Source organism: Cyprinus carpio, chromosome A15 (assembly GCF_018340385.1).
Source record: "Cyprinus carpio isolate SPL01 chromosome A15, ASM1834038v1, whole genome shotgun sequence".
In the NCBI taxonomy this organism is placed as follows: domain Eukaryota; kingdom Metazoa; phylum Chordata; class Actinopteri; order Cypriniformes; family Cyprinidae; genus Cyprinus; species Cyprinus carpio.
In genome coordinates this window covers 21,837,660-21,854,265 of record NC_056586.1, presented here as the reverse complement: position 1 = coordinate 21,854,265, position 16,606 = coordinate 21,837,660, and the positions used below count along the sequence as shown (strand labels likewise).

General features: G+C 35.7%; 1 protein-coding gene across 1 annotated transcript in view; it reads right to left on the bottom strand.

Moving 5' to 3' along the window:
- The window catches only part of LOC109080521 (mitogen-activated protein kinase kinase kinase kinase 5-like), a 22,822-nt gene extending 11,320 nt beyond the window's left edge, over positions 1-11,502 (bottom strand). Inside the window, exons 1-11 of the mRNA XM_042771553.1 lie at positions 11,257-11,502; positions 4,376-4,433; positions 4,215-4,305; positions 3,092-3,156; positions 2,113-2,168; positions 1,983-2,030; positions 1,857-1,899; positions 1,694-1,766; positions 1,142-1,273; positions 211-273; positions 51-132 (exon numbers count right to left, since the gene is read on the bottom strand). Of these exons, the coding sequence (XP_042627487.1) occupies positions 51-132; positions 211-273; positions 1,142-1,273; positions 1,694-1,766; positions 1,857-1,899; positions 1,983-2,030; positions 2,113-2,168; positions 3,092-3,156; positions 4,215-4,305; positions 4,376-4,433; positions 11,257-11,352 (807 nt within the window). The 5' untranslated portion in view covers positions 11,353-11,502. The remainder of the gene's footprint in view (positions 1-50; positions 133-210; positions 274-1,141; positions 1,274-1,693; positions 1,767-1,856; positions 1,900-1,982; positions 2,031-2,112; positions 2,169-3,091; positions 3,157-4,214; positions 4,306-4,375; positions 4,434-11,256) is intronic.
- Positions 11,503-16,606: the final 5,104 nt, after the last annotated feature.

Here is a 16,606-nt window from a genome sequence, read left to right as displayed (position 1 = left end):
ACATACACATGCATACTTGTTAACACAACACACACGGCTGGCAAACGTACCATCAGCATCTTATTAGCGCTGGGTCTCTTCTTCGGGTTTCTGACCAGCATGGACTTCACAAAGTTGTAGAATGTGCTGGACCTGAAATGAGATCAGCAGTCAGTGATCGGTTTGCGCTCAGACTCTGATGCTTTATTAAAGAACAACTCAGTCTCTCACCATTTGGATTTGTCCTTGAGTTTGGGAGGCTGATAGCCGCTCTTGGACATGAGGAACAAAACTCTGAGAAACCAGAGAACAAACAGAAGCACAAACAGTGTGAGGCTTCACCTCAGACGAGTCTTATATAACAAGATTTACATAACGCTTTATACAGTAAAGATTGTTTCAAAGCAGCTTAGAATAGTTCAGACATAAATGAAGATGTGCTCACCTTCAGTTCATCAGAGATCAGGATGAGTGTGTTTCTTCATCAGGTTTGTAGAAATGTAGCACAGCATCAGTGTCTCAGCAATGGATGCTCTGCAGTGAATGGGTGCCGTCAGAATGAGAGTCCAAACAGCTGATAAAAACATCACAATAATCCACAAGTTATCCACTGCACTCCAGTCCATCAGTTAACATCTTGAGGAGACAAAAGATGAAACAAATCCAGCATTAAGATGATTTTAACTCAAATACATAGAGTCCATAATCCATAATAACACTTCCTCCAGTGAAAAAGTTTTTCTGCATTAAGGTTTCACATCAAAATCCAGACAGATTTTTTGTTTAGTGATGTTTATTCACTGCTTGATCTGTGCAGATTTCTCTCCTGATTCACACCAGAACACTTTTTCACTGGAGGAAGTGTTATTATGGATTATGGACTCTTAGTTTAAAACGTCTTAATGCTGGATTTGTTTCATCTTTTGTCTTCTCCAGATGTTAACTGATGGACTGGAGTGGTGTGGATTACTTGTGGATTTATTGTGATGTTTTTATCAGCTGTTTGGACTCTCATTCTGACGGCACCCATTCACTGCAGAGCATCCATTGCTGAGACACTGATGCAGTGCTACATTTCTCCACTAACTCATCCTAATTTCAGAAGGACTGAGGGTGAGCACATTAAATCAGTTTGATGTTGATTGGGTCCAGTAGTGTGTACCTGAGAGGATGAACATCAAACAGAGGCGGCTGTAGTTCTGCGAGCTCAATCGCTGTGATTCCCACAGACCAGATGTCACACAGCTCATTATATCCACCCTTAATCTCGACAGCGGCCACCTCCGGAGCCATCCTGACGACAAACACACGCTCAGGATGACCAGAACCACCAGATCGGTGTTCACAGGTTTGCATCAGTCCATCAGGAAGCCAAATATGATAGTAAACTGAATTTGTATGTATGCATTTGGCAAATTCTTTTATCCAAAGTGACTTACATTGCATTCAAAATTTGATGAATTTTTGCTTTCTGTGGGAATTAAACTCATGACCTTAGTGTTGCTAACCCAAACCCAACACTCTCTCAACGTTATGAAATGTTCCTCCAGTAATGTTGATGCTCATTCAGAGTTGTCTGGTCTTTAATTATTATTTATACATCATTCATGGAACGCTTTTACTTGGACGTTCGTCAAATGTTTTTAAATGTTTCTGCTTCTTTCATAACGTTCCAATGTACTGTTCCCATAATGTTTGCAAAGGTTCATCTCACCAATACGGCGTCCCAATGAATGACATTCTTCTGGCAAAAGTGGCTGTGATTTGTGCCGAGATCCCAAAGTCGGCTGGAAATGGAGAGAAAGAGACAGAGGAGCGTTAGACAGACAGACAGACAGAGTGATACGGGTTTAATGGTTTTCAGTCGTTCTACGAACCCAGTTTGACTTCTCCATGATCATTCAGAAGAATATTTGCACCCTGGAAAACACAAACTCTGAGTGACTGACTGAAACGGCGCTGACGGAGATGACTGGCTGGTGAAGTGTGTGAAGGGACTTTACCTTGATGTCTCTGTGGATCTTCTTCTGTCCGTGAAGATAATCAAGACCCTGACAGAGAGAGAGCACGCGTCTCTTAACATAAGTGTGCTGTGTCATAATTATGTGATTTGAAGTGTGAAGAGTCTGTCACCTGCAGCATCTCTCGACAGACGTAAGCGATCTGCTGCTCTGACAGAGGACCGGTCACTGACACACGGAGACAGATGATGATAATCAGACAGGTCAAGCTCTCCTCATGTGTCTCAGTCAACAGTGTTGGGGAACGTAATCAGACTACCTTCTTCAAGTAACTAGTAAAGTAATGCATTGACAGCTCTCCTGTCCTCGTGTTGAGAGAGGATCTTCCTTCAGCCTGAAGATTATTCATTTCATTTTTGGTGTAAAAGTGCCTTTACAGTTGCCAAAAATATAACTTTAGTGTTTTTTGTTATTAAGAAACAAATAAGCAAGCCCAGTCAAGAGGACACAAAGTAACGCAAAAGTGATTTTTTAAAAAGAAGCACAATTAGTTATTGTAATGCATTACTTTTAAAAGTAACTTTCCCCAACACTGTTAGTGAAGAAGAAACTCTTAAACTCTTCAAAACACACACACACACACAATATCAGAGACAGTGTTGAGCTCAACCTGACATCGTATGCATGATTGAATTATTTATTTTGATTACAAGTAGCAGAGGTAAATACCAGCATAGACAGAAATCCCTCTGAGTTTTTTTAAATTTTTTGAAAAACAGTGTAAAAAAATGTGTAATAAATAAATAAATTAAAATATTAAAATAAATGAAAGTAAGATTAAGATTAAAAATATCTAGAATGAAAAAATACAAATGAGATCAAAATAAATATTAGAAGAGAATAATTAAATAAACAGATCATTTGGATGCAAAGGCTTCACAGTAAAAGTCTAGCTGTGTATTCTGATTGAATTCATTTAAATGCTAGATGTTTGATTATAATATAGCTGACGTGACATGCAGCGTTCAGGGCTGTCTTTAGAGAGCCGAAGCGTTTGAGAGGCTGAAGATCTTTTTATGACACATGACTGTCATGCAAAACCAATTTAACAAGTAAAAACATCAGTGTGAGAGAGGACAGGCCCTGTTTACCGTGGTATATGTCCTGCAGAGATCCTCCACCGCAGTACTCCATACAGATCCACAGTTTATTCATCCTGCAGCACACACACACACACACACACACACACACACACAGAGTCAAACTTGTTCTCAAGCTCTCATTGCTTTTCTAAACATGAGGATCATTTGAGTTGGATTCTGATTTCAGTGACAAACAATGAGAACTGATGCTGAACAACACCACATTCATCTGTTACCAGAGGATGAGTTAGTAAAAATAGCAGCAACATATTTTCCAGTTTACGAGACATAACTATAACTAGACAGTAATCATGACGCTACATAAACACTCGTGTTACAGCAACAGATTCCCCTCAGTGTTTTAGTCAAAGATGACTGACCAAAGAATTTCACGTCGAGAAACACTGGGTTTGTGATTTCCCAGCATGCGTGAGATATGATGCAGTTACTGGAATTGCATTATTGTTTTCCTGTTTGCTTTAACTCTATTTTGGCTTTTCTTGGTATTTTGTGAATTAGTTGTGTTCTGTTTGATTATCACAATTCTTGAGAATATAAACTTACCCAGTAATGTTTTATATATATTTCCAGTCAAAACTAAATTCAGACCACAGTAATTTTGTCCACCCTATTAAACGTCTTTAAAGGATAATTTTATAATACTCATAATTCAGTGTCAAAAAATGATGGTGGAGTTTTATTAATATTTCACTTTAAAAAGAATACAAAAATAAAACTTTAATGCTCTAACATATATTCTATATCCAAGACATTAAGCATGACTTTGTTTTAAAATATGTATTGATTTATTTTATTTTTTATGTTTTATTTAGTTTAATAACACTTTTATTTATTTATGTATTTATTTTTAATTATAATATATTTAGATATTTATTTTCCTCTGGGGGGGGGGTATTTTTTCATGTTTCTCCTTCATCTGTATCCTGTTATTATTGTAAAAGTTCAATAAACAGATAAAAAAAAAACTAACTAACTAATTGTTAGTAATTAAAACATGTATTTTATTAGCAGTATTAATTTATTGTCTGAATGAGATTGCATCTAGTGGAAGAACAGATTCTACAGTGTTATTGCATGTTACTCCTGCATGTGTCCAGTGTTTCTCTCTCACCTGATGTAGCTGCCGTGATAGGCCACGATGTTTCTGTGTTTGCAGCTCTTCACCATCACGATCTCTTGCTGGATGACAGAGAAATCATCCTCTGAAAGACAGACGGACTGTGAGCAGCGCATCATCTACAGAAAGGTCAGTATGTCAGACTCAGCTCTTACCAGGCTCCATTTTGATGATTTTAATGGCTGCGAATTCCCCTTTCTGTTTACTGCGAGCCTGAAAACACACACAAACGTGTCATGATGCATTATTGTCATTAATGCAGTTTAAGAATCATAGACTGAAAGATGTTTTCCCTTTCAGTGCAAACTGTACAGACTGACACTTCACAATTTTGACTCATGATTTCAATGACAACCTAATATTCTTGATAAGGTTAACCTCAAATTTGAATATTTATTTGAATTAAAACCATAACAATGTATACGAAGCATAGTTAACAGGCATTTAATATACTCCTTGACAACAGGAGATCAAATATTGAAAATAATGTATTCAAATGTCCACCACAGAAGGAAATGACATCACATGATGCTGGTCACATGGCTTCGTGATAAATCTTTTTATAGGTTTTGAAGAGTTTGGTTTGTAACATAGTTGACAGAATTTTTGCACACGAGTAAAATTAAATATTTCTTATTTTTAAAGAAAATAAAAATTCTGAAATATTTGGATATACAAATAATCTTGATTTTAATGTGTTTATTCTTTACTTTTTATCAATTTAAAAAGCAGACATCACAAAAACTGTAATTTAAAGGACATAACTAAAAAACAGAGTGCATGAAATATATCTGTGAGATAGTACTATATATTATCTTAATGAATAAAATATGATATTTCTGAAGTAAATTGTTAGAAAAATCTATATATAATTATTATCAATGGACATGAAATGTACCCTAAATTATATACGGACTATATAAATGAAATTTTCATGAACAAAAGGTGTGAGAAAGACTAAATGTCTTGTCTGCAGCACCAAAATAAACTCCACAGTCCACAACTTCTGCATTTTCACACCAAACACGAGCACAGGAACGTACTATACGCTTATAAACACACCGGAGGAAAAACACACGCTTTACTCGAAGAGTGGAAAGTTGTTCAGAGAGTCGCTCCTGACGTGATCACACACACACACACACACACACACACACACACACACACACACACAGCTCTCATAACACATGAATCCATCATTCAGTGAAGCTGCTTCAGTTGTGATTCATTCCAAGCATCAAGACGTTGGTCTGAATACACTCTTGTCTTCTCTGAGGTTTGTTTCTTGGTAAAAACCAACTGTGACCATTTCTGGCTGTGGTTTGAACATGTATATGTGCTGTTTGATTATGAGATCCGTGTGCAGCTCAGACAGACAGAGAGGTGCAGGACAAATGCAGGAGTCTGTTCAGATTCTGCTGCTGATAAACAGTTCATCTGAAGCAAGTGACAGATTACTATCATCAGTCTCACTTCTGCATTTCTCCTCTGTCAAAAACACCTGGCACGAGAACACAAGAACACACTCCTAACACACATCTATCTAATTTTATTGTCAGTAGATGTTTATTTAATCTGCCAGATATGTGTGTGTGTGTGTGTGTGTGATGGTTTGAAATATTTATGTAATCAAAAATGGCCTGATAATGTGGTTTTAGGTTTTGACAACACTCCACAAAAACAATATAATAAAATAATGTCAGTAGAAAAATATTAATAATTTAGTGTCAATGGAAATGTATTGTTGTATCAATAAAATATTACTTTAAAAAGTAAATAAAAACATCTTCTATCCGAAAACATAAAATGTTACATGATATTATAATAGTTTATTACCAGTTAAGTTTTTAAATGGACAAATGGTCATTCATTAATGATCATACATTAAAATCATAAGTCTTTGAAACTGTTGTTCATTTGTTCCTAACACTTTCATAGATTTTATTTCATAAATGCTTACATTTGTTTGTCTGAGCTTGACCAAAATCATGTTTTAGATGTTTTATATCTCCCTATCATGATCATACAGAAAGCTATTTTAAAAATGGTATGACTTCCTATATTTAAGATGTCCAAAACACACTGAATAGCAGGAAAGAGCCTTATCTTTGACTTGTAAGGTGACTGATCCTTCAGAAGCAAAGATAGTGCAGTTAGTGATGCAGAAAATATCATTAGATCAGGATTAAAACCATTATGAGTATTAAAAGTCTTCATGATGATGAGAGTACCAACATGTGTGTTTATGTACTTTATAGCTGTGTGTGTGTGTCTCAACAACTGACCTTTAGAGTGTGTGTATTTATATATAGATTGCCTGTGTGTGTGTGTGTGTGTGTGTGTGTTTTTGTGTGTGAATTACTATATAGTTTGTTTTTTTTTTTTTTTTTGTGTGTGTGTGTGTTTTTGTGTGTGTGTTTGTGTGTGTTGTGTGTCTGTATGGGGCGGAGCTCTTCCACAGCCCCGCCCCCTCCTGACCTCACAGAAACACTGATCCCACACCTCACACTTTATCACACACGTGTGTGTTCAGACTGAAAGACAGCAGATGAACGTGGAGTTTTTTGCTGTAGAACGAGCTCAACCGGTTCTCTGCAGTCGTGTGAACGCCGTTAATGTTCTTTAGGTCAGGAACAAATCAGCAGATTTGATCGATCCTGATGTAAAGAGTGACGCTTTTGAAAACACACTCACAGATTCAAATTCTTGACCAGCTTGAGATAAAAAGTTGTTAGGTATAGAACTTAAAACACCTCAGGCATTCAATTTACACACTTTAGAAGTGGAGACAGACTTTTTAAAGATGAACTAGACACAATATGAACTGATGATTTTGATGAGTTATCTGATGAGTAATTGCCTGTAGTTAAAATGCTGTTTAACAGACAGTAAGAATGAATGTATTCATTTACTAAGCTACACGTAGGATCATTGGATCAGGTTTATATTCCGACAAAAAAGGCTGAATTGAATGTAACGTCAGAGCAGTAGTTCATATGACTAGTTCACTGTATTTTAAGAAATCATTCTGTCATCACTGCATTCATTTCATTTGTCAGTGAACTATTCAAATTTTCCTCACCAGAAATGTTTTACCGGGTTCACCTTTAGTAATCTCAAACATCGTTGGTTTTTACCTGCCTGAAGTGTGTGAATGCTTTGAAAACTCTCGTATAACATCGGCAGACTTAGAATATGGAGCGTGAGGCATGTGAACGACTCGTACGAGACTTTAATAATCCATCTAGGACCTCAACAGCATCCATTTCCATATGGCAAAAAATACAAATCAAATAGATTTTCAAATAGATTTTAAATGTATTTCAAAATATACAAAAATATATCTGCTAAAATATATTTCAAAATATATTTATATTTTAATATATTTTCTACCATATTTCAAAATATATTTATACAAATATATTTTATAGCTAATATATATATATATATATATTATATATATATATATATATATATACAGTTGTGGCCAAAAATATTGGCCCCGTTGGTAAATATGATCAAAAAAGGCTGTGAAAATTCATCTGCCTTGTTAATCCTTTTGGTCTTTTATTTAAAAAAAATCACAAAAATGTATCCTTTCATTGGATAATAAGAATTTAAAATGGGGGGAAATATCATTATGAAATAAATGTTTTTTTCTCTGATACACATTGGCCACAATTAAACGGCCCCCTTTTATTCAATACTTTTTTGAAACCTCCATTTGTCAGTTTAACAGCTGTAAATGTTCTCCTTTAATGCCTGATGAGGTTAGAGAACACCTGACAAGAGATCCAGAGACCATTCCTTCATCCAGAATCACTCCAGACCCTTTATATTCCCAGCTTCTCCTCTTTAGTTCACTCCTCTCATTTTTCGTAGGGTTCAGGTCAGAGGACTGGAATGGCTATAGCAGAACATTGGTTTTGAGCTCAGTGACCCATTTCTGTGTTGTTTTGAGGTTTGTGTTTGGTTTATTGTACGGGTGGAAGATCCAAACATGGTCCATTATATGATTTCTAACAGAGTCAGTCACTTACTGATTTTTTATCTGTTGGTATTTGATAGAATCCATGATGTCATGTATCTAAACAAGATGTTCAGGACCTCCAGCAGAGATACAGGCCCACAACATCCAAAATACAGCAGTATATTTCATTGTACACATGGGGTACTTTTTTTTCTCTGTGTTCAACAAACCCGTCTTGAGTGTTGGCTGCTAAAAAGCTCTTTTTTTTTTAGTTTCATCTGATCATAGAAGCCAGTCCCATTTGAAGTTCCAGTCTTGGCTGATAAATGAATATGCTGGAGTTTGTTTTTGGATGAGCTAGGAGTAATTTTTCTTGTGACCCTGACCCAGAGACTCAACTATTTTCTGCAATTCTCCAGCTGTGGTCCTTGGAGAGTCCTTTAGCTACTCAAACTCTCCTTCTCTCCGCACATTAGGACGATATAGACACACATCCTCTTCCAAGCAGTTTTTGTAACATTTTGATTGGTTGGAAATTCTTAATTATTGCCCTGATGGTGGAAAAGGGAATTTTCACTGCTCTAGCTCTTTTCTTAAAGACACTTCACTAATTTTCGAAGCTCAATCTTCTTTTGCTGCACATCAGAAATATATTCTTTGGTTTTTCTCATTGTGATGGATGATTAAGGGCAATTGGGCTTTGTTTTCCCTCCTCTTTATATTTCTGTGAAACAGGAAGCCAGAGCTGGATGATTTCATGTTTATAATCATGCTGGAGTGCTCAGAATTGTGAATATGAATGGGAATATACTTCAGAGATATTTTACTCATAAGAATTTATAGGGGTGCCAATAATTGTGACCAATGAGTATTTGAGAAAAACATTCATTTCATAATGATATTTCCCCTCCGTTTTAAATTCTTATGATCCAATGAAAGGATACATTTTTGTGAATTTTTTAAATAAAAGACCAAAAGGATTTACAATGCAGATGAATTTTCATAGCCTTTTTTGATCATATTTACCAAGGGGGCCAATATTTTTGACCACGACTGTACATGTAAAAGAGCAGCGTGAACATTCTGCTAAACATCTTCTTTTGTGCTCGACAGAAGAAAGTCAGTGGGTTTTTGAGGCAGTAAATGGTGACAGAAGAGACTTGAATTTTGTATTTTTCTTGTATTTTGCTATTCTTGGTCAGTCAGAGAGACTGACGCTGATGCGCATGTCTGCGGCTCTGGAGAGGAAGACAGGTCCTCATTTGCATACTGCAGACTCTCGACTGCGAAAAACAGCGATGGTGAAGGATGAAACACACTAGTGTTTATTCTCTAAAATGGCACAGACGGTGCAGGTGGGGTTGGTCTTCATGTTGGTCCATGTTTGCTCATGCTGAAGTGTTTTATCAGCTCTACAGGTGAAACATCGACACACAAGTGTTTTTGAGAGGAAAGAGGAAGCAGCAGTATAGAGCATTCTCAACCACACGCTCCTCTACAGACGCGCCGTGCTTTACAGTAAATCAGCCTGAACCATGATGGAGAGTGGAGCTCTGTCACCATTCATTCTGTGAAGGACTATAGAGCCTCGGGTCATTACACACTGCAGCTCTCTGATGGCAGGAATCACACTGAACATCAGATCTGATGCTGTTTAATACGAACCGCTCAGTCTCAGTGTGGCCTCACAGGCCCGAGACATTACACCGGATGTGGCACGTTGACCCATGAACACACACATGGTTACTTATCTGTCTAAATGGGGACACAACATAGGCTTTTGCCAAGCTGTCATAGATATTTTTTTATACATAGCAAGTTATAAATACTATAACCTAACCCTTACTCGCACATTAACCCTTACAAAAACACTTCAGTTGCTTTGTTTTTATACTCTTTTTACAAATGAGGACAACCTCAAAAGGAAAAGGAGTTTTTTGGAGGTTTTGTCAGATTTAACTCACTTCTGGGTACGAATTTGTCCCCAGAATATGTTTAGCTATAAAAACACACACGTTAACACACCTCTCTAAATACTGTTTTTATCAAATTATAAATGCTACAGCCTAACCTTCACAGAAAACATCTTTATTTTTGTAGATGCGTGAATGTAACAAATGCAACAAAAGAAACATGCATTTGAAACCTTAGTTTACACATTTGCCCTAATATATATATATATATATATATGCAAAAAATTATGTCCCTTCTCTGTATTTTTGTCTTGTTTTCTAGTTCAAATATCTAAACATACTTAAATCAAAATGCATTTACCTGAGATACAAAATGACAATATTTAAGTCTTGTTTTCTTCAAAATCAAGTACAATTGTTGGCATAAAGCAAGAAACAACTTGCTAGTAGTGTCAAAAAATAATATTGTTTACTCATTGAATTAGTTTTTTTTTTCTTTCCCCATTGGCAGATATTTGTTCTTGTTTTAAGCAAAAACTTTTGTTTCTCAAGTAAATGTATCATGTTTTAAGAAATTTTATATATTTGTACTTGAAAACAAGACATAAATACTAAACATGCAAATAACTTTTTGCAGTCTACAAACACATAAATTTAAATAGTTTTCTAAATGAGGACTTCAGTTCTTTTATACACTGATTTAACGTCCCCTAAAGGAGAGTTTCAGGAAGTTTTGCTCACTTCTGGGTACAAATTTGTTCCCACAATATGGTTAAGCAGGCACACACACACACACACACACACACACACACACACACCTCTGAGTCAGTGTGAAAAGAGATACACACATTTTTAGGTAGAGGATGAGTACAGCCTTAAAAATGAAAGACAGGCAGGCAGGAAACAAACGAAATATGTATGATTAACAGATTGAGTGTTTCTGTTCCATTTGTGGTTCATGTCACACAAAAAAGTGAGGGAATTACCAGAAACAACACAAAACTGTTTAAACACAGTAGTTGAACTGAGATGCATAACTTTTGCTCTAAATACCAACAAACACCTCACCAGAGACCAGAGACCCAACACACACACACACACTCCTCTAATAAACCCCTGTCTTTAAAAGCTGTGAATCAGACTGGAAAGGTACCTTATAAACTTCTCCATACGTTCCTCCACCGACCCGCAGCAGAATCTCAAAGTCATCCTGAGGGTTTCGTGTGGAGATCTCCAGGACGTCCATCATCACACAAACACACACAGCAGCGCACAGATCATGTGTGTGTGTGTGTTTGTGTGCATGTGTGTGTGTTCACTGCTGCAGGAAAACTGACACACACTCACTCACACTCTAGAATGCACAACCTCTTCCTCTAACTCACCTCATTTACATCTCGCTTTATTTCCTGTTTAGGGTGTGTGTGTGTGTGTGTGTGTGTGAGAGAGAGAGAGAGAGAGAGAGAGAGAGAGAGAGAGAGAGAGAGTTTGAGAACATAAATCCCAAGTGTGAAAGTATCTCAGTTTAGACTGTTGTGTGTTGTGTGAGAATCAAACAAAATAAAGAGAAAGAAAGAATGAAACAGAGGAGACAGACAAGTGTGTATGTGTGTGTGTTTGTGTGTTGAACATGCTCAGTGCTGCAGTGCATCAGTGTGTGTCATCTGTGCAGCCTGACTGTACTTCCTGTACAATAATGCAGCAGAGCACAGAAACTCCTGACGCTCATGAAGATGAAGATCTTTGAACTCCTGAAACTCTCTTGACCTGCTGCAGGAGAGAAGCACGCTTCAGTTCCTTCACTGGAGCTTCTGAATTCAGCCAGTGACCTTGTGTCCATCTCTATGATATCCGTGGAAATCCTCTAACAGCAACAGTTTGATCAGATATTAAAGATGTGCGGCTGAATCTGATTGTGAAGATCAGAAAGAGCAGAACAGAGTTGACCAGCAGGAGGCAGTGCAGGATACGAACACACTGTTTGTTCAGCATGGAATAATGCATACTGTTTTACTTTTTTAAACACACTGTAAAAAAAAAAATTTAAAATGGTAAATAGCACACAGATAATAAGTGTTTATTATTATTTCTTGCAAGAAAATACTATTTCAGTATTTCATGTTTAATTGAATGTGTTGCTTGCTGTTTCCTTGTAATAGTTTGTAAAAATTTACTAGCAATTTCTTTTTTTTTACTTTTTACTCTTTTTTTTTTTCATTGATTGGTCATTTTTTAGGTTTTGGATGAAGTCCTGTTTCAGACTAGTGTAAAGACAAAATACCAAAAACATTAAAGTATTTGTTTTATTGCTCTTTATATATTTGCATCTGTAAATTTCAATTGCAATATATGTAATATTCGCCATTTCAGCAGCACGTATGTACACCAAAACTTAGAGTTTTATTCCTATTTATATTTTGAAGGTTTTAACTGAGGAGTTTATTCATATATCTTTCACACTGATTTATGCAACATTGTTATGCAAAACAACAACAACAATAACAACAAAAAACATTAAAACTCCCACAGAAATACCAGGGGGAAAAAACATTAGTCATGAAAGAAGTTTTGATTTTGTTTATATTTTTTTTTAATGATTAGCAAATACATTAACAAATACATATCAGCAAATTATAAAAACAAACAAAAACTATTGCCTTCAAATTGTTCTGCTCTTGACACTTAAGATCTAAGTCCTATCTATTTATCAATCAAGTCCTATGACTTTAAAAAAATGAAATAAAAAATAATGTTTTTTCAAATCCACATTCCAATATAGTTTTTTAAAATTACATATTATATGCATTTCTTTAAAATTCAGTTAATTTTAATTCTATTTTGTTACATTAATTTAATGTTGCAGAATTGCTGCCTCAACTCAAATTGCATAAATTAATTGTACTGTAAACGTCATTCTCAGCTGAGAATCAAGTAGAGCCCTGTTGAGATGCAGAAGTTCTGCTCCATGTTTAGATCCATTGGATTTCTCAGTTCATTTAAGTCACAGGTTGTTTAGAGTTCAAGGAAGCGTAAAGCGGGTTACAGTGGACAGATAAAGTCTCAGATTTATTCTGACAGTGATGCGTCTATTATAAACCATCACAGCTCTACTTGAGCTCCAGGTTCAGTTGTGTTCTGATTCAGCTGCGCTGACAAAGAGCCACATGTACATATAAAATAAATTTACTGATCAGGATATAATCAGTACACACATCAAATATAAACTATTCCATTTTTAACTTAATTTAAACATTTTTGAAACTTTATCTGTTTGCATCGCTAGATTTTATTTACAATATATACCTTTTAAGAGATTTTTCTTCACTTCTGCAGCACTTACATACACCAAAACTTAGAGATTTATTAATTTCTATATACTGAAGGTTTTTACTGAAGGGTTTGTTCATATATCATTCACACTCATTTATATAACATTTTATTCCTAAAAACATGCCGAAAATGCATATTTTTAAAGGCAGTGCGTTTGATTCTCCACTTCAGCAGCACATACATACACCAAAACTTAGGGTTATATTCATATCTATATTCTGAAGGTTTTTACTGAAGGGTTTGTTCATATATCATTCACACTCATTTATACAACATTTTATTCCTAAAAACATGCCGAAAATGCATATTTTTAAAGGCAGTGCGTTTGATTCTCCACTTCAGCAGCACTTACATACACCAAAACTTAGAGTTTTATTCCTAACTATATTCTTAAGGTTTTTACTGAAGGATTTGTTCTTATATTGTTCACACTCATTTATACAACATTTTATTCCTAAAAACTTTTTGTTAATTGTTTGTTTTTAAAGGCAGTGCGTTTGATTCTCCACTTCAGCAGCACATACATACACCAAAACTTATTCTTATCTGTATTCTGAAGGTTTTTACTGAAGGGTTTGTTCATAAATCATTCACACTAATTTACAGAACCTTTTTATTCCAAAAAACATTGTGAAAACTGTATTTGTTTTCTGTCTGTTGACAGTATTTTCTGATTTATGGAGCGATAAAAAGAGAAATAAAAAAATCTCTTTTGTAAAAATCTTATGTCAACTCTAATATGTAAAGAAAATCAAGCAAGAATTTTTAACCTGCCTTTATCCAGTGTTCATATTTATATTTAGGAAAATTAGTGCATAAGTATTTGAAATCAATATTGTCTTGTTTGCACACATAAAATCTCAGAAAATTTGTAATAATAAAATGTGTGCAATTCTTAATGTCATCAATCAACTGGGGAAGTATGATGATGTGTATTAGTTAATTCTTTACCCTGTTCACCTGGGGTGTCTTGCCTTGAAGAGGAGAATTGACAGTTGCGCTGTTTTATGAGTTGTATGTGACATATAATTGGAAAAATACCCTGAAAATATCCTTGAATCAAACACTAGAAGCGTCTGGGAGCATTGAAGAAGAAACATCTAGAATCCAGTGTGAGGAACCCTGAAACACAGAGAAACAGCACATCAAACATGCCATGATGGTCAAAAGAAAATATACAGCAGCCTCAAACATATCTGTTTACTTCAGAAACACTTACATATTATTACGTCATTACATATCAAATCATGTGTCACTTATTGTGAGTAAAAACACTTTATAATAACACTAAAAACTGGTGTAGAAACAATTTGAAACAATTTCCACTCAGAAATTGCTAGTAAATTTCAGAAAGAAATGGCAAGTAAAGAACTGAATTCAAAGCTATTTTAGAGAATATTTTAAGGTATAGAATATTCTTGTTAGCATCTTATTGTAAAGTATTTTTTGTTTATATTTTTTTTTTTTTTTTTTTTATTGTACAGACAGAAGTTTGTTGGTTTTGAAATGCTAAACTAATAGATGTACTGTAGGGCTGAAGATGAAGACTGCGTTTGTTTTTGGTTAGTGTCGCTAGTTAACGTGATTCTCAGGACTGGAGTAAAACTGACTTCATACATTCACTAAAAATCACCCAAACACCTGTGGATTCAAATATATAATGAGACTTCAGACTTAATGAAGGAAAGTGGTATAAGAGAAAAGATCCGGCAGATACAGTCACTTGATCCACAATTCACACAAATTTAAGTGACTGAAGTGAACAGATACTGATGAATCTAAACGGGTGTACTTCAGTTAATGTTTTGTTCATGTTGTTTGATAGATAAGATCAGATTCTGCAGACATTTAGAAACATGTCATGAAAGTCTCCACAACGTCTCTCTCTGTGCCATGCTGTGCTGGCTCAGCTTTTGTGTGTGTGTGTGTGTGTGTGTGTGTGTGTGTGTGTGTGTGTGTGTGTGTGTGTGTGTGTGTGTGTGTGTGTGTGTGTGTGAGTTATTGAGTGTGACAGCGGGTCTGTGTATTAGCGATATGCATCAGTCCTGCAGCCTGTTTTAGCTTCTCTAATCTGGATTTACCATCAGCAGTGTGTCAGCAGCACAGACACACACACACACACACTCATGACCTCTCACACACTACAGACGTACCTGACCATTCACCTATCTGTCTCTCTGTGTGTGTGTGTGTGTGTGTGTGTGTGTGTGTGTATCACTGTGCATCACCGTGGAACATTTGTGTTTGTAGTTAATGTGATCTCATATAAAAACAATAGAAGTATAGAAGTTTATGATATGTGATCATTTAGGCAATAACGTTTGTGTGTGTGTGTGTGTGTGTGTGTGTGTGTGTGTGTGTTGTCCAGGAACAGGCTGGTAAAAATCTGAACTGCAGTATTTGCTAATTAGAGACATTCCTCAGGATTACAGCTCCAATTAAGAATCAGAGAACCATTGTGAGACTGTGTGTGTGTGTGTATGTGTGTGTGTATGGTCAGGAGTTCAAATCAGTCCAGCACCTTGTGTGACCATGAAACAAACACTCAGCTCAATTTGAGCATCATCACATTCAAAGACGACTGTAGAACTGTAGAAAATTAGAAAATGTCTCCAAAACCCTTTGAGATTACAGCTACAGTCAGATTCTACAGATGACTGTGTTTTACTGTAATGTTCTAGAAACACTAAAGACATCAGCGTCCTATTTTTCCCATTTCAAATAAATGCTGTACTTTTGAACCTCTTGTTCATCTGTGAATCCTGAAAAATAAAATGTATCACAGTTTGCACAAAAATATTGTGCAGCACAACTGTTTTCAACATTGATAATAATCAGAAATGTGTCTTGAGCAGCAAATCATCATATTAGAATGATTTCTGAAGATCATGTGACACTGAAGACTGGAGTAATGATGCTGAAAGTACAGCTGCACATCACAGAAATAAATTACAGTTTAACAGAGATTCACACAGAAAACAGCTGTTTTAGGTTCTAATAATATTTCACATTTTTACGGTATTTTTGATTAAATAAATGCAGCCTTGGTGAGCAGAAGAAACCTAATCTTAATTATTCTAAACATTTGAACAATAGTGAGCATGAGCTGCTGTTTCATTCTAGGTTAGTTATGCATTAGATCACAGTTTATCCAGCAGTTCTCTCTGTGAAGC